Consider the following 27512-nt stretch of genomic DNA (forward strand, 5'->3'; position numbering starts at 1 on the left):
TTTCATGTCTGTTTCTTATGTTGTCAAGTTCATGTAGTCATGTCAATGTTTCATTGTTTCCTATTTTATTTTGAAAGAGGTCCTGTGCTTCTGTGTTCTGTTTTGATCTTTCCCTGTGGGCGTTGTTATGTTCATGTTGTGTCTACTTTGCCTTTCTGTCCCATGTTTCAGGTCCCTATGTTCTGTCTCAGTTGCTGTTAAGTTTTCATGTTTTGAGTTCAGTCCGTGTGTTTCCTGTTTTACTTTCACAGTCTGTCCTATGTTAATGTTTCTAGTTTTGCTTCCCTTGTCTGTCCTGCGTTATTACTCCCAGCTGTGCTCTCCTCCTGTGGCTCATTCCCCCTCGTTATCGCTCTGTGTATTTAAGCCCCGTGTTTCTCTTTGTCAGCGTTGCGTCCTCCCTCATAGCTGTGTGATTTTCCCTGTGGTGCCTTGTGCTTCAGTTTCCCAGTTTAGTTTTGTATTGTTTGTATTGTCCCCCTACACCAGCAATAAAGCTGTGTTTTTTGAGTTTACCTTTGTCTCTACAAGTTTGCGTTTGGGTCCTTCCTTTGCCTGCACACAGCCGTACTGTGACACAGACACTATCTCTACTTTCAAGATTAGGCTTCAAACTTTCCTTTTTGCTAAAGCATATAGTTAGGGCTGGACCAGGTGACCCTGAATCCTCCCTTAGTTATGCTGCAATAGACGTAGGCTGCCGGGGATTCCCATGATGCATTGAGTTTTTCCTTTCCAGTCACCTTTCTCACTCACTATGTGTTAACAGACCTCTCTGCATTGAATCATATCTGTTATTAACCTCTGTCTCTCTTCCACAGCATGTCTTTATCCTGTCTTCCTTCTCTCACCCCAACCAATCACAGCAGATGGCCCCGCCCCTCCCTGAGCCTGGTTCTGCTGGAGGTTTCTTCCTGTTCAAAGGGAGTTTTTCCTTCCCACTGTCGCCAAAGTGCTTGCTCATAGGGGGTCATATGATAGTTGGGCTTTCTCTGAATCCATTATTGTACGATCTACTGTACAATATAAAGCGCCCTTATTTGATTTGGCACTGTATAAATAAAATTGAATTGAACTGAATTGAATACATGGGCAATGATGGTTGAAATGTGATATTGAAGACAGTTCTCATGGCTTAATGCCCACAGAACCTTTATTGCAATTCTTTAAACTCAAAAGATTTTCCCTTAAAAAAGCAGGAGGAGTATTATCATGTCGATAACAGAGAAAATTACTTTTACCCAGCTGATCAGGGGTCGTGCTAAACTACAGAAGAACAGTGTTTAAGTTCCTTGGGATTCACTGTTTAATAAGTACGATTTTTCACAGCTTGTTTTTTTCTTTGCATTTCTTAGTGAATTACAAAGATAAGCTCAAGCTGGAATAAGGAATGTTGTTTCGATGAGTAGGGCTGGATTCCAGTAAGCTGTCCGTCTCTCTAACTCGTGCCCGTTCCTGAAACTCGCACAGAAAAAGAGGGTGTTTGCCAGGAAGGGTGCATGCACGAAACAGTTTAGCTGATGGAAACTGAACATCCAACCTTCCTGTTAAGTCTTAGTAGAAGTCAGCGGCGGATGAGCCTCTTTGCTGACAGATGTACTAAAGAGAACTCTGCTTACCTCAACAGCAGCCTTGGCCCGCTCAAACTCCTCCTCCAGGGACTGATGTCTGGACAGCAGCGCGCTCCCCCACCGCTGCTCCTTCGTTAAGCGAGCCTGTCATACACACATGCATGCACACATTTCATAGTAATATAAACATTTATGCGCAAACAGGCTCCGTTACCTTCACTCACTTGCACATGACAAACCATCACGTTCGCACACACGCTTCAAACATAGAACATCGCATTACACACACGCGCAGATAGGAGGACAGGCGGGCAGGGAGAGTGTGCAGGGTCAGCCGTCTCTGCTTTCTCAGGGATGAGTAAATATCCCTGCCTCAACAAAGCCTCTGACATGCTTAGGAAGGCCAGCCGAATCACTACTGTCAGCACCCACCCGCCCAGCCCTCGCCTCGCAGACCTGCTCCTCATCTGAACCACATCCTACTTATCCAGCCTCTCACAATTTCACCCTCCGGCCTGGCTCACTCCTGTGTGCATGCAATGTAAAACCAGAATATGCTGATAGATTCCCACTTACACACTTGGATAATGAAGCTTTGCTGTGCTGAGAAAATGGAAACCAACCAATTACACGCAAGTAGTTTTGCATTATCAGAGTGTGGTATAGTTTACACAACTTCATATGCATTCATTTTGAGAAGTAAATGATTCTGAGATACTCGTATACAATGCATTAGGCTTACTAGACATAGCAATAGCTGTATGTATCGCAGGGCTAGGAAATCTATTAGAGACTGCTCCCTGTGCTTGCAGTCCCGCCAGCTATTATCTGTAACATTTCCCATCTGGAAAGATATAATGCAAAATTCATCTTAATGTCACCCAGAATGGGTGCAAGAAAGTGCTTCATGAAGAGCAAAATGCATGCAGTGCCAAAAAGAAAAAGTTGCCACAAATGCAGGATTCTGTATTTGGATTGCTTAAGGAAAAATCCACCCGAAAGTGCTCTGTCACAGTTTCCTGTCTTCAGCTTAAATCAGAAATGTGGCGAGATTTACTATTCTGCTGTGAGATCTCCAGTCCAGCTGTAGTTTCATACCAGACAACATTTTAACAACTTTTATTCCAAATCCTTGGTGGTTGTTTTTTGGGCTTCTTTCCACACTTTTCACTTTTAGTTCATAACAAGATGGAATTTAGATTACATGGTTACAATTCACACAGTGCAACCTGATGATGTGATTGGGCGTTGCCTTGGCCATCAGTTAATCGTGTATACACCACCTGACTGGTAGTGTATACACTATTAACTTCTCATTCAATGGTTTTTCTTTATTTTCATGTTTACATTGTAGATTCTCACTGAAGGCATCAAAACTAGGAATGAACACAGACGAATTATGTAGAAGACAAAAGTGTGAAATAACTCAAAACATGTTAGATTCTAGCCAGCCTTTGCTTTGATTACTGCTTTGCACACTCTTGGCGTTCTCTCCATGAGCTTCATGAGGTCATCTCCTGAAATAGTTTTCCAACAGTGTTGAAGGCGTTTCCAAAGATGCTGAGCACTTGATTGTCCTTTTGCCTTCACTCTGCGCTCCATCTCATCCCAAACCATCTCCATTGGGTTTAGGTCAGGTGACTGGAGGCCAGGCCTCCATCACTCTCCTTCTTGGTCAAACAGCCTTCACACAGCCTGGAGGTGAGTGTGGAGTGATTGTGCTGTTGGAAAATAAATGATGGGATGGTGTGTGGCTGCAGGATGCTGTGGTAGCCATGCTGGTTCAGTGTGCCTTCAGTTTTGAATAAAACCCCAACAAACCCTAACCCACTGTCAACAAAGCAAAGGATGGCTGCTTTCTAAAATATACGACATGTTTAGAGTTATTTGTCATTTTTGTCTTTGCTGGGTAATTCCATATATGTTGCTTCATAGATTTTAAGTCTTCAGTTTGTATCTACACTGTAGAAAGTAGTAAAAATAAAGAAAAACCATGAAATGAGAAGGTGTGTCCAAACTTATAGGAACCCTGTGTGAAAACCTGATAACTAAGAACAGCAATCAAGCCTCTGCAATAACTGGCGATGAGTCTCTCACATCGCTGTTGAGGAATGTTTCTTCTTTTGCAGAATTGTTTTTAATGAGACTTTTCTCAGTCATGCACACAGAGGTTGTCGATTGGTGACATAGTCATAGCTAAAAAAACAAATACGTATTCAGGTTTAAAATAATGAGCCCTGAATTTCAAGCAGTGTCTTATTTCCTGTTGGTATTTATTGTTTTGCTTTTTTCCAGCTGTTGTTTGTCTGTGTTTTCTTTTTCTTGCTGCCCAGAGGAAACCCCAAGAATCTGCATTTAAAATGCAAAATGTTTCTGTAAAAGCAGTGGAAGTAAGTAAGCACCAGACTGCTCTGCAGAGCTATTGAGCTCGTGATGATAAAGAAAAATGTAAGATGGGATTGCCAGGACAGGCACTGAGGTGGAGGCCATTTGTTTTCTGTCTGTTTTTATCAAGATTATGCAAAAACCACAAAAGCTAATTTCATGAAGGCTAGCACAGAGGCTGAGCGTGTGCCAAGCAAGAGTCCTTTAAATGTTGAAATCTTTCTTTCAGACATTGGTCTTGGCAGAGGATGTGCCCTCCAGTTGCCCTTCTTATATTTCTAAGACATGATGTTTTTACTAAAGGCTTGATAGGATGAGGACTTACTGGCAAATTACAGTTGGATGAGCTCTTTAAAAGCAGGGACTGAGGAAACAATAAAACCTTGAAGCGTGAAGCTGGAGCTCACAGTGAGCATGCACTGTAACTGCATCATAAAAAGATTTCTTTTCATGTTTATAAACATATAAAATGACGATTCTTTCTCCTCCTTGATGTTTAACTCCACAAAATAACGAGGGTGGATTTTTCCTTTGAAGGTTGAGTTATACACTTGTGTTAGTTCGTGTATGTAAATCTCATGCAGGACCCGCCTCATCTTTGCATGCATTTTTTTTTCTGTGTGCGTGTTGTACCTGCTGTGTGGGAAGCTAAAACCACTCTTTACAGTATCTCTGTCAGCGAGCTACAATGTAACTCCTGAGCAAAACAAATTTGGTGTGTTTGTTTGCCAATAGCTCCCCGGCCCCCGTCTCGGACAGCTATCTTTAATCCCAAATCTATTATTTATCAGTGTGCTGAAAAGGTGATATAGGCTTAGCTAGCTCGGTGAGCTCAACACTAATGGGTTTGGAGTAAGGCTGCTGAATAATTCATAGGCTATTAATCTAATAATGGCGTCTGAAAACAAGACCCCTATGCAGACCTACACAGAGACACCAACTAAGGCAGAAAGCGCTTGACATTTGGACCTAGTAGCACCACAAAGGAATCCATCCCAAGCCAACTTTGATCTTTATCTTACTTTTTGTCACCTTGTTTTTGGTCTTTAGAGCCAGATATTCTGAGAAGGTGTGATGCTGTTTCACTGGTACAAATGTATAAGTCTTTCAGTGTTATATGAAAGGATGCATAGGGAGGCTTACATGTCTTCCACTAATATACTGCCTGTTGAGCTGAAATGGAAGAATTGTAGGTGTTAGGACAAAATGATGGGTAAACAACACACAGTAGGGTGTCTTATTAGATACAAACTTTCATTGTAACACAACATAAACATGCAGTTGGTAAATAAAGCTTAAGTCATCAGTTCTTCAAACGTATATAACAGTGCAACAATCAGAACAATACAGTAAAAAAGTTTGTAAACCCTTTGGAATGACCAGGATTTCTGCACTGATTACTCCTAACATCTGGACTAATCTTTATCAGAGTCACAAAAACAGACATTTTTGAAGATGATTAGTGCTTTTTTAAAATAATCCCTGCAGAACTCCCTCTTTTGGGAAAATTTCCTCAGTTTCCTCCAGCTCCCTGTGCGTATGTGGCTCATCTCTGGGTACTCTGACTTCCACCCTGTTAGTTTTATTGGAGATTTTAAATTGACTGTAGGTGCAATATGGAGCATGAAATGGTAACTGATAACCTGTCCTGGATGTTTCCAGGGTGTTCCCTGCCTGGCATCTGCTCCATGGGTCTCAAAATTTGATAAACAGTGGTTTAGAAAATGGAGTGATGTTGAAAAAGTCTCTTCTATGGCATTTTACAGCTTCATGCTTCTTAATAATCTTTCCTATAGAGTCCCATTTGTCCCATCATGAAATCTTTACGTGAATGTCAAGAAGCATTTTGACGGCCTTTATTTACAGCGGCGTGCTCTTCTTCTGATTCCAGCTTCTGAAACTGAAGCTCTGATGTCAGTTTTTGGAAACATCAGGATCTCAGACATTCACAAAGCCTACACAAAGTAAGAATGTGTGACATTAATGTGGTCACTTGTACTTGTTTATAAGTGTGATTTAGACAAAGACTCAGGACACGACAGGCAATCAATGCTGGGAGGTTCCACAGCCTTTTCCTGCAGTTGTATGTTCATGTAGTTTGATTTTCTCAAGGAGGGTGGTGGTGCTGGGGGGGGGGGTTCTGGAAAGGGAAACGCTAATGTCGGAGATGTGGAAAGCTTTCTCAGTTAAAAAAGACTTCGAGTGCGCACACAGTGCATTAATGAGGATTCCTGCCTTCCACTCACACTCCGAGCACTTACTTGTGACGCCAGTGCAGACTCTGGTTCCAGTTTGGTGTTTGCTTCCAGGGTATTCTTATTTGACGAGTCTATCTGTGGTTTACAATCTATGGACCTAAAGAAAAAAGAGAGAGGACTGGGATGAGCCAGCATGTTAAACATGTTGGCAGTAGAGCTTTAAAGATGAATAATTAGAAAATGGCAGTAAAAAAATGTAATTTTATTACATGTTTGCATAAAACATCACCATGGTAAATATTTACCTTTGAACTCTGCCAATAGCAGATAAAACACTATATAATCAACAGGTGGACAAACATTCGGTCTCCCCTGTTTCACCGTCTACTAAAGTAATGTTTCCTCAGTTACCTAAAATGTTCAGCAGGACTGTTTGTCTAACAAGAAGCAAGCAAAGGAAGTCGTGGGCCTAAAAACCCTGAACATAAAGACACTAAGGCTACGTTCACTCTGCAGGTCTTGATGCTCAATTCTGAATTTTTGATCAAATCCGATTTTTTTTTGTCTGCTTGTTCACACTACAAATACAATGTGACAGCAAACGGTCTCCAGTGTGAACGCTCAACGCGTCCGCATGCGCAAAAGAAGACGTCACACACAACCCAGACCAAGCAGTAGTGTTTGACTGATGGCCTTAATATAAAGACTTCGGACTTTACGTTTCCCAATTTTGCTCTAAGTTATAATTATAAGTGTAAAGTTATTTACATATGGCCTAATAATTATCCTTATTACAGTTTATCCGTATGACTGTTTTAGAGAGGAGCAGTACAAATAAAATGTTCACGTTTCTCCAACATCGTCTTCCCAACAAACAGGAAGTGTTCACAACGTCTTCCTGGGCGCTGATAGTTGGCGTCTGTCTTGTGTCAGTGACGTAAAAGACGGATTTAATGCGACATGACCATCAAACAGCAGTCGCTTTCTAAAACATCGGATATGTATCGGATTCAGTACCACATACGAAAGTGACCCAGATCGGATTTGAAAATATCGGATTTGATGAGATGAGATAGCCTTTATTTGTCAGTTGCAGGTCTTTTGCCCACAACCGAGATGACAGACCTCCGACCGTACATACAATACACAAACATCACATTGGGGAGACAGGTCAGGCCAGGTAGCAGGAAAAAAACATGGAAATGTGTAACACAGAAGGATAATACAGGAATGCACAGATATCAACACACCATAGCACAATAAACACAGACAGCAACATGGGAAAGTGTTCCAGTGTGCACATCTGATCTGGGACCGCTGCAATCTTTGACTGCGCCTCCAGCTGACCCGATGTCCACAACGGATGGGAGGTAAGCGTTGGAGGTGGCGTTGGATCCGGGGTAGGGAGGGTGATGCGTCGGTGAGTGCTTATCAGTGTATATGTATGTGTGTGCGTGTCCAGAGTTCAGCTGAGACTGTCCTTCGCCCTGCTAGGCTAAGTAAACAGTCTTCCAACCAACCCAGGTGGCCTTGCAGGGAATGGGAAGAACAGACTAAACACAGTCGTTATCAGGGTGTTGTTGTTCGGCTCCAGCCTTGAGCCCACAGCTGGCGCCGAAGGGATAGCTGCAATATGATGGTGATTTTTCTTTTGCAAACAACTCATGAGAATTTCAAAGCTGTTCTTTAACACTCCGACACTGGTCTCTCAATGTGCCGTTCACACTGTCACACCATGATCGGATATGAGTCGCAGGGTCAGAAAAGTCGGATTTGATGTGCTTTCGCCTGCAGTGTGAACGTAGCCTAAGACGGTTCTTAGAGGTGGGATAAAAACAAGTCTGAAGGACATTTTTCCTACAAAGTGACACAAATTTTAATGCACAAAAAGCTGCGTAAGCTCTGAGACTTTGGCTACTGATTATTAGACATCTGACAGGGAATTCAGATTTCCAGTGTAAATAATAATGATGCTGGACAGATATGAAAAAGATGATATGATTATTATCCAGTCAGAGTAATATAGAGGTAAGGACCTACCACAGAAACTCATTAGATGAATTTTTAGAAGAACGTCGTCTCTCCAGCTTCCATTTTCTGTTGCCATTTCTTTCAGGGTTGGGATTCAATTCTTCCCATTTATCCAGTGAGCCAATTGTAACTGGTGACAGTAATAACATAACAAAAAACCAAAGTGAAACATGGAAAAACAAAGAAATGTCATTTCAAATTTGCCCGTGAAACATACACAGATGTTCCACTTTCTGTTAATTTGGGGAAACGCTAATGTGTTCAGACAAAAAGCTAAATTAATCAGGTTTGGTGTGCAATTAAATGGTGACACTAATTTTCAAAGATAAGTTATTTTTTCCAGCTTTGAAACACAAACCTTTTAACACGTCTTTCTGAGAGTACAAATAATTAGCTAAAAAACAAAACAAATCTAAACAAATTTAAAAAACGAGAAGACGATCAGCTGTCCACAAATCTATCAGGACACAAAGATCTGCTTTAAATGACATCACAGTTATAACCAGTCTCCCTCCCATGAGTTATTCACCACAGTTACAGACTTTAACCTTTTCAAACACAAAAGGAACTGGCTGTTTCTTTTCTTTTATCCCTTTCATTACATTAAATCGACTCAGTGCTTCTGTGGCCACTCTTGTGCACGTGTGAGGTCACTTCCACACAAGATGATGGGAGTTGTAGTTGTTCAAGTTATAAGGTGTGTCAGAGGGCTCGAGTGGAGGCTGATGAAGGATTGACCACGTTTGCACATTAGTGTTGGCAGCGTGGAGTGGATTCAGTTTTATTGGAGCAGGTCATCCCTGATACTAAGTGTGATTTAGTGTTACTGACAGAAAATCACCCAAACTTTGGAGCGTCTCTCTACCTGAGTCCAGTGATGCCCTCTCTGGGGTTCGCATGCTTGGTGCCGTATGTTCAACTTCCACCTGGATCAGCTCTGTCTCATCTGTCTTTTTCCTGTGTGAGGTGTTCTTCTGGCTGTCTCCCTGGGATAACAGGGCACTCTTTCTGTCCCTGCTGTTCCTCCTCTCTCCAGGTTCGCTGAGATCTAGCAGGTCCAGAGTTGAAGAGAGAACTGTGAGGAGATGGTACATGGTTAGCTTCTCATCTGTCATCTGAAGGATCATTGATAGCCATGGAAACTGCATTCATTAAACGTGTTCTAATTTGATCAAATCTGTTGGAGTGTTGGATTGCACTTAAATTTTCATAGAGTATTTTCCCCCCTCACTCTGGTCTTTTTTAAAAATTAGTAATCTGTGAGTTGACCATCTCCTTATCTCAAATGTAATTTGCGACTTTATTGGCGTCTTTACTTTAAGAGGCCTTCGAGGTTGCATCAAACTTGTAAAACTTTGTAATGAGACTGAATAGCAGGCTTCACTTTTTGTGCACCACGGGCTTTGATTTTGATCGGCACGGTTTCTGACGTGGCATGTAGACCTGTCAGCGGTACTTAAGCTGGAGTATTCCCCCTTAGGTGGGCATCTAAAAATTTGCTGCTGCTCTTTTCAGCCAATCTAAATATACTGCAAATGACTGCACGGTCTGCTAAGGATGAGACGGGCTCTGGAGGCAGTTTGGTCAGTGCAGTAACTCAAGCACGAGTCATGTTAGGTGGCTCAACAAACAAGAAAACATTACTGTGAAAATGCTCAGGTACAAGGAGAGGACTAAAAATGAAAAAGATCTTCAGAGGTTGAAGAACTCCTGCTCAGGGCTATTTAAAAAATTCTAAGAGAGTCTGGCTCCTTGGAAGCAAAAATATTAAGAAATGAGTGGGGACTAAAAACCTTTGCATCGTATCTATCGTGGCATTTTGTCCTTTTGCAGTAGACTCGCTTCCTTTATTTCCCATCAGTAGTTTAGTGAGAAACACTGCAAACCAAATACATGACATGTTTTTGTGAGGTTAGATTAAAAATTCATGACTTGCTAAAACCCACACTAAAACGTTTTCATACACTGGATATTTGAGGAACCCACAAACTTTTCTTGCTCGCCTCCGAGGAGCCGACGACGTCTTTTGAGCCATACGAGCTTAAAAGTGCAGGTACGTGACTGCATAACCGGCATGCTGCTGCTTCATGTCAAGCAACTGAGAGTATTTGTTGACTGAAATCTCTACATAATTAGAGAGTGTGCTCGTTTTCCCAGCCTTGTGCTCTTTAGATGACAAATACAATTAGAAATCAAGGGAGACACACTCGTGTGGATGCTTGCCTGAAGAGTTTCCAGCATCAAAAGAATCACGAACGCTTTATGAAGAGACAGTGATGTAAAAATTGTTTTGCCACCCAGAGTCTCCTTGAAATGATGATGCTAGGAAGAAATACAGCGCACAGTAATTCAATTCAATTCAATTCAATTTTATTTATATAGCGCCAAATCACAACATAAGTCGCCTCAAGGCGCTTCATAGATACAGAGAAAAACCCAACAATCACATGACCCCCTATGAGCAAGCACTTTGGCAACAGTGGGAAGGAAAAACTCCCTTTTAACAGGAAGAAACCTCCTCAGTAAGCATTTAGAAGTAGTTACTGTGTAGCGGCCAGTGGGTTTGTAGTAAACAAGTATGACCACTGAGACATCGAGAGTCCTGATCTCTTCAGTTTGACACCAGTGAGCCAAAACATAATGACAAATTACAGCTGATTATCTTGTACCAGTGGTCTCCATCGGGCCACGTCAGAGCTCTGAGTGTGTGAAACAATTTGGACAAAGACCAAACTGTTCAGCGGTGACTCGCTGCTGCAGTGGAGAGAGAACATATTATTGGCCACAAAGTTAGAGGGATGTGTAACCCTCCATGTTAAGAAATATACTCTAAAACACTTCTCCAGGATGTGGGGGTGGACGCTAAAACACCTTAAAGTGTTACAGGCCCCCTAGGATGAAACATTTCACTATGTCACCAACTATATACTTCTAAACACAAATGATTACATGCAGTATTCTACCATATGCAAACTTATATCACTGAAAGATTATACTGACTAATAAGTACAATTTCCATTGACCCTCCATCATCACAAAACGAAAGGCCTGACACAACTACAAAAACTAAAATCAAGCCAGTAGACAAAGTGACACTCTGTTGTTTTGTGACTGATGAAGGAAGCTACTCCCCACACTCACATTCAAGTGTGCAACGATCCAAGAATGGACCAAGTGTGCACACATCAGTGTTTAATTTGTTTAATGTTTAATTTACTAGTAACAATCGAAATGTCATCTTTGGCAATCACTTTTCAAACTTCAATTCCCAAGAATATCATGTATTGACACAATCCTACCACATCACCTTGTGATTTAAGGACAGGAAGTAGCTCCGACGGGAGTGCAGGTGAAAGAAAGGTAGAGGCTGGTGGTCCCAAACTCAGGATTTTCAGCCAGAATTAGTTTGTTTTAATTTACATTTTGATTCGTTTATATTTAGCAGTTTTATAAAGAACACATTGTTAATGACACATCCTTCAAGCCTTCCTTTGACTATTTAAACTAGCAAGTAAACATCAAAGTGATGACAAAAGGAAAAAATGAGAGCAGAAGAGTGTTGGTGAAGCGACTTTCTGTGAATGCGTTAATGTCAGAGCTGCATTGGTCCGGATGGAGACCCCCAAACCTCTGCGCTGTTTTCTTTTAAATCACAAATTTAAATAGATGTATAATTGACTCGGTTCTAAACCCCAGATACCTGTGACATCAATTCATAATTAACTGTGGAGGTTTTTAAGACTCAGAAGAGCAAAAAAACCTGCTGCTGTCGACCTGAACAGCAGATGGAAGTGAAACAGAGAAAGCATCATCACGGAGGACTCATGTGGATTAGCATACTTGAGCTCGTAATTATCTTTGCTTGTTCGATTTTGTTAAGTGTCGTGTGGTTCCGGAAACTTCCATCCAGCATGAAAACAAGTTCACAAACAATCAAACCTAAAATTTGCTTCACCTGCATCATTTTATGTAGCTGCAAACTGCAGCAGCAGGAGACTGTACCCAGTGAAATTTGCCTAAACACAGAGTTTTATTCTTATTTTTGACTTCTTATTTCCAAATCACAATGAGAAATAAATCCCTCAGTTCTGCAGTTTATGTTCCTAAACATAATGATTTTTCCATTAGGGAGAGACAGAGTTGCTCACAGCATTTTTCTCAGCTGACGAGAGATGACATGTGTCAGCTGTCTGATCTGCAAACGATGCCATGCGGAAATCAAGATGGTGTTCAGCTTCTGTTAATGTCAGATGGTTGAGTTTCTCAACAGTGAGTCTGATCCAGATTATTTTAGCACAAACAATCGTTTAAAGCACTAATTATAATACATTTGTATTATAATTCTTTAAATATAGTCAGTTTTAATGTTTGAAGTAGAAAATAAATCAGTCCACTATAATGTGTGAGAATCACAGGAAACATTATTGTATGAGGTGAATAAAACTGATTACTGGGGTGTTTAGTAGGGATAGTGTTAAAACTGCAAATAGAGCTGAAAAGGAAATGTTAGAATGAACCTTTGTTAGATGCTAAAACCTTTTTTTTAATATATATATACAGTACATCCTTCAACAGCTAATGTTTGTGCAAGCACTGGGCATCACTGAGTGCAACCTGTGGACAGTGAAGAATCAAAATATCATATAATATATGAAGGTCTATTGATCTGACTTGAGGCACAGGTAAATTATATAAAAGAAAGAAACTCGTCTCCAGGATTTTGGCCGTGTTGGATAAAAAGAGGAAGTGACATCCATTTGTTCTAGTCCCAACATGGCTCAGAAAGGTTTTCCTGGCTATTAAATATGAGTAGATTTAAATATAATGCTTGTACAAATGAAAGAAAAATACTTGATGTAAGCACATTATCATCAGCTTAAATGCGGAAATAAAAGTGCTGTACCGGCTGTGTTGGAAGTAACTGGGCGGGAAACCCCATCGCACTTGGTCTCGCAGAGGAAATCGTCGATAGAAGGGCTTAGAAGCGGGCGGCTCTCTTGTTGCTCGCTCACCAGCTGCAGGGACAAACACATGAGACAGTTCAGGCTCTCTTCGCATGTCTCTCATGCTAAACTCCCTTCAAATCCTCTGTGAAAGCCCCCCAAAGCCTTATTATTATGAGGGGAAATTCAGGCCACTGGTTCACATGACAGCAGAGCTATACTGTCAAATCCCTATGAGTGTGTAAACTTCTACAACTCTGTCCTTTGGGGGGCGACATGCTCGTGGTGCACATTATTTAACGACAGCATGTGACGGCACATACTGAACCTGCGGCCTCTCGGCTAAGCCCACTGTGACTTCTCTCTGCAAACTGATGTGTGCGCGTGGCATATGGTTGAACACAGCTGGTATTTCATGATTGTTATCACACAATCACATCTCTATGGCACCAACAAACCCTCAGGTTACTACAGAAAGAAGAGCAGGTTATTGGAGTGTGTGTCATGCACTGAGATCCAGATGAGCTGGACTCGGAGCTGCTTGGTGTCCAGAACAATAATTACATAACCATTCCTGCTTATCTCACCTTCCAAACCATGAAATGCTAATCACTTTGCCTTTGATGCACCAATTTGTAGGGTTGCCAGAGCAGCTGCTGAATAGGTCACATCCAGTTCATTATTGGTACTACGAATCCTCACAACACTTCAGGTGCAGCTGGTCTCAATTTGCCAGCCATTTCTTCATCATTTGGAGAGGAAAGCAGCCGCCACCGGTGATGTCATTGTGTAGCGTGTCCATAATGCTGGCAGCGAGGAAATGTGACATTTCCTGTTGTTGCTCTGCAGGCCATGGCCACAAGCAGAATTTTAATGAAGGTCCTGTTAGTTAGCAAGCATGAAGTGCGCTGAGCACAATCTGCCATATGCTCGATGAAGTGTTGGATGGGCTTTTGATAGCGTTATATTACTTTACAATTATGCTGACTTCCTGAATAAATCTGGAGTGCATGCTGGGCCCTGCTCGACCTCTGTTGGAGAAATTATGAAAAACAAATATCTGACCGCGGGCTCAGAGACATGAATATTGGGCTAAATGGTCATTGTAACATGGCCGTGTGACAGGTAATCATCAATGCACGTATTAGAAAGATCTGTGTAAATGTGTGTCGACAGGAAAGAGCAGCTTTCAGTAGTCAGCAAGATGAGAAAAGTCCAGTGGACGTAAAAGCCATTTGTCGCTTTGATTGGGGAGTCATTCACCTTCTTTAGGATCTGCTCTGCCAAGCTAAATGTCAAAACGTGGGAAAAAATATTTCAGGTAACAAAGATAAAAATGAAACCACTGAAAAATATTCAAACTGCAATTTTGTGAACTTGGAAAACCAACTGAAATAAAATTTGAAGATATATACAGGAAATATTCTTAGTTTCAGTGTTTGTTTCCTGATCAGACTTTGGTGTGTACAAGACTGTGAGTCACGTGCTTTTCCTGAACGCTGTTCTCACATATGTCCTCTGTGCAATAATAATTAATGGGGACTAGAAATAGCACTGAAACTAATAGAAACTAAAGTAAAACTAAACATTTTTAAAGACGAATAAACAAACGCACTCTGGAAACAAACTGAAACTAAACTGAATTAAAAGCCAAAATGAAAATTAAATTAAAACGAGGCTCCATAAATGTTAAAGAGGTAAGTATTTCTCAGTTGCATTGAATAGAGAATAAATTGTAGAAACCTAAACAGGAGAAAGTAGAAGAGAAATAACAATGTTAACATAAACCACTGACACACTCCGGGGCCTGATCAGCCCTGGCAGGGCCTCCTTGGAGATAATGGCCAAAACACCCGATGAATCCAAGGTCCACTGCTGACGATGTGTCCCAAATTTTAATATGATAATTTAGATCAGATCTCTAACCCCTAAACCTAACCAAGGAAACATGGCAGATTAGCCTGGGTAAAAGACCGAAAGTTGAGGCACACAACGATATGTGCCGCTGGTAAAGTTTCTGGGCTACTTTTCCTCATAACAGCCATCCCTGAAAGATTTTCTCTATTTAAAGCAATGCATTACCAGGGACTGTAACATCTAGTCCTTTTACTGAGTGAATGAAAATAAAAACCAATTAGAAAACTGGAAAAACTGGGCAACATATTATATGTTGTGCCTCTGTTACATTATACTGACATTATATGAATTCTTCTTTGTGTTTTTTTCTTACTCTTATTTATCAGTGGTGATCAGCAAGGGGAGAAGTGACAGCTTTGGTTGTATCCTTGCTCTGCAGCAGAGATGCTTTAAAGAGGACATGAATAATACCCAGAGACGGGCCGTTGGTTTGTGGAGTGAGAGATTGTGCTGAGCAGCAGGAACAGTGACCCAGCACAGATAATTAGGCTGTGTTTGTGCTGCTCTGCTGTCTGAGTAGAGATTTTGTCCATGGGAAGTCTCACAATGCCGAGTAGCCTTATTTCACCTTTTGCTGCCAGCCAGTGTGTTATTGTCCAATTTGGTCTGAAGCAACCAATCTTAAAATGAAATGCATGAGGGTGGACTTGTTTTTAAAGGTCATATTAAGTGATTTACAGACTGTGCTTGCTCTGCAAAGGTGCAGTTGAGTGTGAGCGGAGGCTAAGCCACTGCTGAATCAGTTACAGCTGTTAGCGGTGTGAAAGGAGTGCATGCTTTATATGAACTAACCCGGATAACCGCTCAGCTGCTGGCCTTTAATGCAGGAAGTGACTCATCTTAAGTGACTTTTTGTTGCTTTTAATTAAATCACTTGTTCTCAATCAACTACATATCACCTGAGTTAAAAAGAAAAAAACCCATAGGTGTCAATGTTTCTGTGAGAGGAAAAATTCTTCCATTGCTCTTCTATTTTTCTGTTTCCTGTTTATGTTTTTGCATTCTCACTATAGAGAGTGACATATATACAGTATGTGTAACAACAATAGGCAATGCAGGCAAGGCTAAAAATATAAGAAAATACTGTAAAACATTATACAAAAGCCCATTTATAGAGGTAGGTTTTTTTTTCAATAGCACCTGATTGTGTTGAGCCTAATGGTCAAAGAAAAATTGCCCAACAGTTTTGGGCTAAAACAGTGAAAGCACAGTGTCCCTTTGTTTTAAAGACTGGACTGTGGAACCTTTAATCGATTGTCTGCTGTGAAGAGTCTGAGGGTGATATTCTGAGATCTAAAGTGGAGCCATAGCGTGGAGTGATTTAATCTTAAACTGCAGTCTGGAGTCATTTTGTATGAAGCAAAAATGGATTAGACTTGGACATGTGGCTAAAACTGAGTCGGTGATCGAAAATAATGTCAAGTTTTTAGCAGATTGCTTTTACTCAGTTATTACTTGTCCAACAAAGGGGACTAACATTATTAGAAATATGATCAGGACCAATAATGAGGACTTAAGTTTTTATCAGAGTTCAGCAGTAAGAATTAAAGGTACACAGTTCGTAAGAGAGACACTCGTGTATAATGGATTACATGGCTGAATAGATGCAGATATAAAGGAAACAAAACAGGTCCAAGGACTGAGCCCTGTGGGATCCCACGTGTTAAGATGTACTCTGTTTGATAAACTGCATAAGAGCCACTCGAGTGCCTTTCCATCTACACCATCTCACATTAGCAGCGATTAGCTTGTCACACATCACGTTGAAACTGATGGCTCTAACATGGCCCCAGTTGCCTAGGCGATGCTTATTTACTACCAGTCAGTCAAAGGTAATCTTCACTCTCATTGGTAGTCACTTCGGTTGCTTCCTTGAGGATTGAGATGAGTTTATTTCCTGCCCATTTCAGTGGATATGTCGTTTGTACTTGCTTGCCCAGTAAGGTCTCCAGTGTGTAGCCAGCTTCACTCTATTGAAGCGAATGGTTGGCAAAATCAAAGCTACAGTCAGGTCCAGTAAAATAACAAGAGCAAAAGTTAAAGTGCTGTTCATAAGCCTAACTGCAATAAAACAGCTCCTGTACTGATTCTTTCCCCTAAAGTCAGACTGAAATGGATCAAATCAGTTGTTGTGTTATGTATAGTTTTTTTTTTTAACATAATGAGCCTTCCAACATATTTTGACAGGTTTCACCATCATGTCTCCTCATATTCATCTGAACCTTTTTGTATGTAAAGTATTTTAGCAACTTTAATTACAGTTACACAAGTAACTGGTGTTGCAGACCGTTATTTTGTGAAAACATTACTTAATTAAAGGTTTATTCAGATTAACAGTGAACTGACTGTGAGCAGTTCAGGTAATTGACTATTTGATAGTTAATGTACTAATTTCCTGGTACATTAATATGTTCTGTTTCCTTTATAGATTTCTGTATTGACAGCTTTGATGTTTAAATGAAGCATTAATCAGCTCTGTTATATTGCCTGTGGTACAGTAACGTATGCATGAGTGCATGCAGTCAAATGCATTCTCTAGCGTGTTGCACGTAAGAATAAAACAGAAGATTTCCTTCTGTCTGGTGTCTTCAGGATTGAAGTCTTATTTCTGATTTTAATGTACTTAACACATCATGCTTCGAGCTAACCGAGTCGTTAAATACCAGTTGAGCTGTATAGATATTGTATAGTGTTCTCTTTACACCTTAACAGGCATTCATAAGTGCACATGCTCACAGCGACTGAGCATTTGGATTGCAGCTGTGTTTTCATGCAGTGGACGATAACCATGATAAGAAGCATTTCCCATTCAAAGCATCTAATAAATCATTTGTGAGTTTGGCCTGTTTTCTTTTTAGATGCGTTTTTATAACCCTTTTTTCTACGTCACAAGACTTTGGATTTTTCCACTCTGTTTATTTATTTATTTATTTTTGGATTGATTGATTGACTGAAGGTCAGTTCTGTCAAATGAGCAGCATGTGGCTCATTTAGAAAACATCATTTAGAGTCCTCCAGTAATGCTCTGATTTAATTGAATAGTGTTGAGATTTAAAGTTTTGACAGACATGATTGGGATCCATGCTGAGCGATGTTCTGCTGACAGCTGACATTAGCATATCCCCAGAAAATGTGACATTTGAAACAATATGGCGACAAACTTCACACAAAACTACATCTTTGGTACAGTAGGCCTTTTCTTTAAATCAAGGATGCAAATTTCAGTTTTAAGTCAAGGTGATAAATCTTTGTGATTATGCACTGATAGCACTTAGCCTTTTTAGTGACATGTTTTTTTAATAGATGTCACCCAGTAGTTTGTGGATGTTGTTTTCAGGCTTCAGTTCTGGCATTATGGTTGTTGCCATGCTGTTTTTGGAGCCAGAATAAGATCAGAGGCTGGAGTGCTAAGCTAACAGTTAGCTACATTAGCATGCTTGATGAACAAGTTGCAAACATCGGCTGTATGGGACACAGCAACAAATAGCTGCTAATTAGTGTTAAATGCATGCAAATATACAACATCATCAGAACTGGAGGATAGACTGACATTATAATTAACCAGACAGAAAAATGTGTTATCTAATAGATATAAGCTGGCACCCACAGACTATAGATGGCTGTAGCTTCTGGCCCTGAAAAATGAAGCCAAAGCCAAAATGCCTCCACCCTACATTTTTTAAACTCCCCTGATGGGAATAAGTTCTTAAGTTGGACACAAGCCTGCAGTGTTTATGATCTCAGTAAAGGCTTTCCTAACGAGTTAATGGTTTTAATCACTTCTTTCAAGTTTTATTTTATAGAAACTTACTGCTCATTTTGTAAATTATGGTTGCCTTTAATGTAAAATGGACAATAAAGGAGGTTTAGCTTTAGTGCAGGGCTACTCTTTGAATTATAGATCTCTACTGTATAAGCATCCAGGTATCAAGGTTTATTAATAAGGAAAAAAAAAAGGATTATGGCCGAAATATTTAAAGTTTAAAGTTGTTTGGTTGACAATGGCTATGTTAAAATATGTTAATCTTTCATATAAAGATTATATCAACACCCCCTGTCACTTAGAACGGTCACACTCGTAAAATATATATAATTTTAAGGAAAAGAGACCAAAAATGTTCTGCAAAAGGGTGTAAATATGTTTAATTCTGCTGAAAAGTTGGGGATGTCATCATGGGACTCTATTGGCATCGACTTGCTTTGAAACCAGCTTCAAGTGCCATTTGATTTGTTGCATTTGTTTTTGCTATTTCTGCACTGGCTTCATTTTAAGGCTCAACTCCATTTTTCAACAGTTTCCAAGTGTGGCACATTCACTAAAGACACCATCTGGTGTTACTATGACCATGATGGACGTATCATTTGGTGAGTTGGGAGAGCTGCAGATGAGAGATTTTAGCACAGGTTGGTGTTATGGACAGGGTGACAACCCTACTGGATTTTAAAATCCTCCAGAGTGATACATGAGGCCTGAGGTTGTAAAGCTTGGCGTTGTAACTGACTACATTTGGGATGTTTTCAAGGTTAAATGTTAAACACTAGTCTCGCCTTAAGGGGGAACACATGGTAGCGTGGTAACACTAAACTAGAACGGTCATAAAGGAAACTATAACCCATTAGCATTCAGCACAAAAGCACTGCTGTGCCTAAGTGCATCATTAAAGATGTTAGTGTGAGTGTGGAGTCTGACAGACTGAAAGCTTGATTTGACTGTGAACGGTCGCTTTTGAGCCTATAAGTTGAGGCACGCCTGTGAAGAGGAGGTTGTTTCTGTATGACTGCTGGCAGCCTTCTGATGGAGGACTCTGTACGATCTACGCCCAACCCTAAACGATCACTGTAAGCTGATGTAGTTCTTCAAAGCACTTTGTGTAATTGCCACAGGAGTCTGTTCTAAATCATGGCTTTGAAATGATGAGACCTCTTCACTTTCCTCCTCCAATCAACCAGAAAATGGGGACAGAAAATCTACCATGTTTATCTGGGATGATGTGTGAGGCACAGAGCAGGTAGCATGCAAACACTAATTACAGGTTCACTTCTAAGGCAGGAGAGGAGCTTTGTGAGCTGTTTGCCCATTGCTATGAGGAGGTTACTGTTTTCCCTCGCTGCCTTTCTTTTTAACTCTCTCCTATGCAAAGCACTTTGGCATTTTGTTTACAAGTGCTTTAAGCAGTAATCTAGAATATTATGTGATAGAAAACTTCAACTAATTGTGCCACTTGGGCTTGACTCTCAGATGTTGCTGTCAGGGGAATTGTGTACCAGAGCCTTGAAGGAGGGGAGGCTGAGGTGAGGGTAGGAAGAGGTGCAGAGGATGGAAAACACTACATAAAGGCAAAGAGAACTAATGTCAGCTGTTAGCTAAAAGCTGGCGGCTATGCGATGGATGGTTGGCTAGAAAAATGATAACAGTCAAGGTTGTATGCTTTATAGAGTTCACGTGGTTGTGAGCTGTGGTCAGGGATTATATAACTATGCAGCAAGTCTTTTTTAAAATGCAAAATTGATTCTTACAAATCATTAGAAAGCTTCTCCGTGATGCATCAGGTTGTTTACTCGTTACTTTTGTTTCCAAGCAGTTTCTTGTGGGTGGTGATGATCTATTCATCCCAAAGGCTTGTTGGGGTTTTATGAGTCATCGTGATGGCTTTATATGATTTGACTTTAGGCAGCAGAGTCAAAAGTGAAATATTTAAAAAAAAGAATAATTTCTTCCCTTATATATTTGAGTGAAGAATAAAGCTGCCATTATTTCATACTAAAAGCTTGCTACCAGACTGCCTTTGGACAAAAATCATCAATTCAACAGCCCATCGCTCTGTACTTTTCTTGTGATTTGTCCAAGACTGGTTTTATTAATGCTGAAGATCGGTCCTAACAGCTGGCTCTATAATGTGTCTTGTTATAATGACTGGAACTGGATCAGTGGTTAGCACGGCTTCCTCACAGCAACAGGATCCTGGATATTTTTTATTTCTCTGGTTACTCCGTTTTGTCCTGGCATTGAGAGTCATGGTGGGTTAGCTCCGAAACCAAGGTTAACCCTGCCTATTTTGGCCAAGGACACTAATTCAATTTGAATTTTGCTTGTAAATAAAGGTTTGAAATATTCTATCCAGTACAACATTTTGCCTGACTGATTTGTTTTTAGGAGACAGTGTGAAAAAAGTACAACGTAATATTAAAAAAGGAATGTATCCATTTTTTAGGATACTTAAAAAGGTACTTTTTGCACATTGAATCTTACCTTTTTTACTAAAAGTCAATAAAAAATGAACAAAATAACAAAAATAAAACAAAAACTGATAATTAACAGCAGATCTGTTGCACATACAGTAGCACACAGTTCTGAAGATCATCACTGTAGTTTAGTTTTATATGGATGAAGAAATGAGGATATCAGAGCTGTGAATTAAATTAGAGGAAGAGGTGAATGTGACGTCTTGTTTCATGCGGATTCTTTTTCATGTATCATCATAAAGAGTCTGGCTGGTTGAAGCCTGTGTGTGTGTGGCCCATTCAGACATCATGCATCATCTTGGGCTTTCCAAACAAACCTGACCTGACTTGACGTGCGGCTAAAGGGACCACCGGCTGTGGCTTAGCCTCCATCACTTGCTAAGTGACATCAGGCAGGGACACTTCTCAAACTGCTGCCTCAGCCACTGGAGAGCACTTCAATCATGAGTTGAGTCCAGCCGAGTGGAAACAACATCCAGCATTCGCTTCGACGCTGTCATTTAAGATTATTTTACTGGTGATTTTGATTTTGACTAACTGACAATCCAGATATTAAAAAATAAAAATCTGCAGAAAAATTGACTTTTTCATATACACCCTTTAATCATTTTAGCACATAAAATGTTTAAACAACAGTGTGCGAACACTGGGGGGGGGGGGGTTTGGTGAAGGGTGTGCAAAAAGCAAGCAAAGTGGTTGTTACTGTTACATGTCTGTGGTACTCAAATATGATTTAACTGTTATAATTTGACATATTTTTCTACCTTTTTAAAAAGAGAGGATACAGGAAACTCACTTTCTATACATTATGCAGTGCATGCATGTGTGACCTGCTTAGTATGTATGATGGGCCTCTAAGTTTGTGTCTTTAATTAGTTGTTGTGGCTTTGATCATTTTAATAATTATGTGAAGACAATAGTGAGAAGAGCCTTCATTGGCTTCCAGTGCGTTTTAGAATTAAATTCAAAATGTTACTTTTGACTTGGCCAGACACCGGACTATTTGTCTGACCTATTGCAGCTTTATACGCCCTAGAGCCCTTCGATCAAGCAAACATCTGCTCCTTACATAAGCCTAGGATGGTTCATAGAGGAGATCGGGCATTTGCGGTTGTGGCACTGAAAATGTGGAATGATCTACCTCTCCACATTAGAAAGGCCCCAACTGTTACTCTTTTTAAATCGCATCTGAAAACATATTTTTTTACTCTGGCTTTCGAAACTGTAGGAGAGTTACCAATTCTTTTATCCTAATTTTCTTTTAATTTTCTTACCTGTCGTTGTCGTCAATGTCATTACTTTGTACAGCACTTTGGTCAGCTCCCTATTGTTATTAAACGTGCTTTATAAATAAATAAATGAAATGAGAGGTTTTATATTGTTTTGTTATTGTTTGTTATTTTTGATTCATTTTGAAAGTTGAAGCCTGTGGCCTCATGGAAACATGCTGTCATCATTGCACTGTGAGAAGTAAACCCAAAATGGTAATGACATTTGTGTTCATGTTCTTTTCACTCAATGCTGGGCCTGAAGACAAGATTATTGACATTTGAAGGCTGTAAAATGTAAACCCCCCCAGTCTGAATGTTTTTAGACCATGAATGGTCATCATCAGCTGTTATCAGCCTCGTGCATGTTGCCAGTCGGCGGCCTCCTCCACCTACCAGCACACTCAATAGGCCGTTATCACCTCATTCGCCGGTGGTCGATCAGACTCGCTGAGCATAACTGATGGAGCGTTGCCTGTTTGAAGCAGCAATAAAACTCAATGTAAAGTAGCAGGAGAAATATGAGCTGCTAACATCCAAACTGAGAATAAGTTATTGATCTATTATTTCCATTAATTTGATTTCAGCCTCACTGCAGCATCTTAAATGAGCAGAAATGTCAGATACAGGAAACGTGTGCTAACAATCACTGATTCCTTCCTGACCCTTTACACTTTGGTTTAAGATAAATCTTTAAATCGTACTCTGTTGGTGTCGACTCAGCAAACAATTTGGGGCTATAATTACATCCCCCCCACACTTAAGTGGGAAAATTATATCTGTTGTATGAGAGCTTATCAAACCAGACACTGCATTAGAAAATAAAACAGGAGTAAAGCATGCTACAGCTTATCAAAACATAGACACACACGCAGCAGCAGCACCCACAGAAGCAATCAAGCACAGGGCAACAAAACTCATACTGGCACTTGGTGCATAGACTCCAGCTTTACCACTTAAAAAGCAACAGAGAAGTGAAAAGCTCAGCAATGGCTGCAGTAATTTGCTGCAGTCTTTGGTTCAAAGAACACCACCAACAGCTCAATGCCATGCTGTGTGACATAGCATTTTTTTGGAAATGCATTCACACACTGTTTGTGCTGAGGATTAGCTGCTTATGAGGTGTAAAAAGTTCACGAGGAAGTTTGACTGACCCGATTATGAATGGGACACGAAATTTGTGGTTAATCCCCATACAGTGTTAAATATAGAAGTGGAGGAGCACTATGAGTGTTGCAGAGGCTAATTGGAAAAGATAAAGAGTCGCATGAATAATTGCAGTGAATTTGAGGTTACTTGTGTAGATGGTAACATCATTAGGCTCTGTTTGTACAAACGTAGTGATGCATTAGGTGGGTTTTATACCCCATAGAGCAGCTGGAAATGAAATAATTTTCGCTTCTTTGTTAGATACAACAGTCATAAGGCTCAAGTTAGGAGTTAGTAGACAGGAGAGGTCAGTTATAGGACACTCAAAGCTTTGCTCGTGTTTCAGTGTGACCAACACAGGAGGACTTTCTGCTTTAATCCAGGGGGTGGGTTTGGGATTGGGGGTGGGTGGGGTGTTTCTGAAATGCATCTGCCCACCTTTGTAGTCACTGTGAGGAGGGGCTTCCCTTCTGATGACGCCTTACTTGGTATCTCCTTCAGGACCATGGCAACAGTCTTATCTGCAGCCCTAGAGTCTTTCCCCTACAACAGTGAGATCAACAACGACTTGTGTCAGGACAGTTGGACAACTCAGTGCGACCCCATCCAGGGCATCTTACAGAGCATACTTTACCTTATGATGATGGACAAATACTACAGGCTGTCTGATAATCAACACATCAACTAAAGACATTTCCACAAGACCATGGCAATGAAACGAAGGTCACTGCACGATGTAGAGGGTTGACTGTGGACAGAGATGAGTATGGTTGTCCACAGCAGCACTTCTGCACACTGTGATGATTATAAAGAGCTCATTATACAGAGTGTAAGGCTTTGACTCCACTATGGGTACAACTGCAAGTGCTAATATAAAAAGTTTGGTCTAAAAAATTAAACTGTGTGATGCAATGATTTGTTTCTACACTATTTTCAATATTTCCTCTTCTCCTGCATATATTTAACTTGTTAAGGTGAAAACTACGAAAACTGAAGCCAGCGTGTTAAAATCTGGATACCCACGATAGTAAAATTATTATATAGTAAAAAAGACCAATTGAGAGGATGAAAAAAAGGAAAACAATCAACAATCAAGGAAATCATCATTCATCATTTGGATGAGCACGGGGTGGCTGTAGCTCAGGAAGGTTGGTGGTTCAGTCCCTGGCTCCTACTAGTCTGCGTGCCAAATATCCTCGGACATTAACACCAAGTTGCTCTCTGATGCATCCATCGGTGTGTGAATGGTAATTAGAAAGCACTTGTTTGTGTGAATGTTGTACAGAGCGCTTTGGGAGAGCAGAAAAGCGCTATACAAGAATCAGTCCATTTACCACTAACTAGAGTTGGGTGTCCTGAGACCACTTTTACGTGGTCTTGGTCTTGTCTTGGTCTCGCTGTCTCGGTCTTGCTTTCTTAGATCGACATAGTTCTCGGGCTAAGCTAAAGCTAACACCACACCGGCTGCCTTTACCCAGTATTTTTCTCGCCAATGTCCGTTCTCTGGCAAACAAAATGGATGAGATACGGCTCTCCATCACTAACAACAGACGGATTATGGACTCAAATGTCATGTTTTTCACCGAAACATGGCTGAACAACAGCTGCCCGGACAATGCTATCGAGTTAGCAGGACGCCACACACACCGAGCCGACAGGCTAGCAGATGACTCCGGCAAGACCAGAGGTGGAGGTTTGTGCATTTATATTAACAATGCTTGGTGCATGAACTCCACTACTACTGAGAGTCACTGCTCACCTAATGCGGAGTTTTTAATGGTCAAATGCAGACCTTATTATCTCCCCAGAGAATTCACTTCGATCATACTCACTGCCGTGTATATACCCCCCGACGCTAATGCTAGGTTGGCCATGAAAGAACTTTCTGCAGCCATTAACAAACACCAGAATAAACACCCCGAGGCTGCTTTTATTGCTGCTGGCGACTTCAACCACACCAACTTAAAGACAGTCCTCCCCAGATTCCACCAACATGTCTCCTGCCACACCAGAGGAGACAAGACTTTAGACCATGTGTATTCCAACCTGGCTGGAGCCTACAAAGCCACACCCCTCCCCCACATTGGACAATCGGACCATCTCTCCCTGTTCCTCACACCACGGTATTCACCACTCATCCAACGTGTGAAACCTGCTGTGAGGACAATTAAAGTGTGGCCAGAGGGGACAGACGCAGTGCTCCAGGACAGATTTAAAAACACAGACTGGAATATGTTCACCCACACAGACCTGGACCAGTACGCCTCATCTGTACTGGATTACATCTTCAAAACCACAGACAGTGTCACCACCCAGAAATGGATCACCATGTACCCCAACCAGAAGCCTTGGATGAACCGGGATGTTCGTCTCCTCCTGAAGGCCCGCAACACTGCCTTTAGGTCAGGAGATGCACACGCCTACAGTACAGCCAGGGCTAATCTAAAGAAGGGCATCAAAAAAGCCAAACACCATTACAAAAAGAAGGTAGAAGAACACTTCTCCAACTCCAACCCCCGACGCATGTGGCAAGGACTCCAGACCATCACAGACTACAGGACCACCAAACCCTCCCCCGCATCCTCTGATGTCTCCTTCCTCAACGAGCTCAACAACTTTTATGCTCGTTTTGAGCGAGGGAACCCCACAACCACAACCAAAGCAGACATGACGCCAGACCACCAACCTATGACTCTCTCCCCCACCGATGTCGGAGCGGTGCTGAGCAGGATCAATGTCCACAAGGCTGCAGGCCCTGATGGCATCCCCGGGCGTGTTCTCAGAGCGTGTTCTGGGGAGCTTGCAGGAGTGCTCACAGACATATAAAACCTGTCCTTGGCCCACGCTGTGGTACCGGCCTGCTTCAAATCCACCTCCATCGTCCCGATACCCAAAAACTCCAACCCATCTTGCCTCAATGATTACCGCCCAGTAGCACTCACCCCCATCATCACTAAGTGCTTAGAGCGACTGGTCCTAGCACACTTCAAATCCTGTCTCCCCCCCACCCTGGACCCCCACCAATTCGCATACCGCCGGAACAGGAGCACAGAGGATGCAGTCTCCATCGCAATGCACTCTGTCCTCTCACACCTGGACAACAACAACACCTACGCCAGAATGCTGTTTATAGACTTCAGTTCAGCATTCAATACAATCCACCCCTCACAACTCATCAGGAAACTGACAGACCTGGGTATCAGTTCCCTCATCTGCAAATGGTTACTGGACTTCCTGACCAACCGCCCCCAACATGTCCGGCTGGATAACCACTGCTCATCTACCATCACAATGAACACCGGTGTACCACAAGGCTGTGTGATGAGCCCTTTCCTCTACTCCCTCTTCACCCACGACTGCAGACCTGCTGATGGTTCCAACACCATCATTAAGTTTGCAGATGACACCACGGTGATTGGCCTCATCAGTGACAACGATGAGGCCGCCTACAGGGAGGAGGTGGATCGTCTGGCTGAGTGGTGCGACAGAAACAACCTGCTGCTTAACACCGAGAAGACCAAGGAGCTCATCGTGGACTACAGGAGGAATGCTGACCCACATCCACCCATCCACATTAAGGGGACGGCTGTGGAGCGTGTGAGCAGCTTCAAGTTCCTGGGAGTCCACATCTCCGAGGATCTCACCTGGACGACCAACTGCTCCAAGCTGGTCAAGAAGGCTCACCAGCGCCTCTTCTTCTTGAGGACTCTGAGGAAGAACCACCTGTCCTCAGACATCCTGGTGAACTTCTATCGCTGCACCATCGAGAGCATCCTGATCAACTGTATAACAGTCTGGTACGGGAAC

General features: G+C 41.5%; 1 protein-coding gene across 1 annotated transcript in view; it reads right to left on the reverse strand.

Moving 5' to 3' along the window:
• pex5la (peroxisomal biogenesis factor 5-like a) overlaps nucleotides 1-27512 on the reverse strand; it is a 120764-nt gene that overhangs the window by 31902 nt on the left and 61350 nt on the right. Inside the window, exons 2-8 of the mRNA XM_085449876.1 lie at nucleotides 24144-24248; nucleotides 13089-13200; nucleotides 9051-9260; nucleotides 8195-8315; nucleotides 6218-6311; nucleotides 5100-5129; nucleotides 1620-1715 (exon numbers count right to left, since the gene is read on the reverse strand). Coding sequence (XP_085306002.1) covers nucleotides 1620-1715; nucleotides 5100-5129; nucleotides 6218-6311; nucleotides 8195-8315; nucleotides 9051-9260; nucleotides 13089-13200; nucleotides 24144-24248 — 768 coding nt within the window. The remainder of the gene's footprint in view (nucleotides 1-1619; nucleotides 1716-5099; nucleotides 5130-6217; nucleotides 6312-8194; nucleotides 8316-9050; nucleotides 9261-13088; nucleotides 13201-24143; nucleotides 24249-27512) is intronic.

This window comes from Copadichromis virginalis, linkage group LG23, assembly GCF_057382275.1.
Source record: "Copadichromis virginalis isolate Kocher_CV1m ecotype Utaka linkage group LG23, C_Virginalis_male_GT1.1, whole genome shotgun sequence".
Lineage (NCBI taxonomy): Eukaryota > Metazoa > Chordata > Actinopteri > Cichliformes > Cichlidae > Copadichromis > Copadichromis virginalis.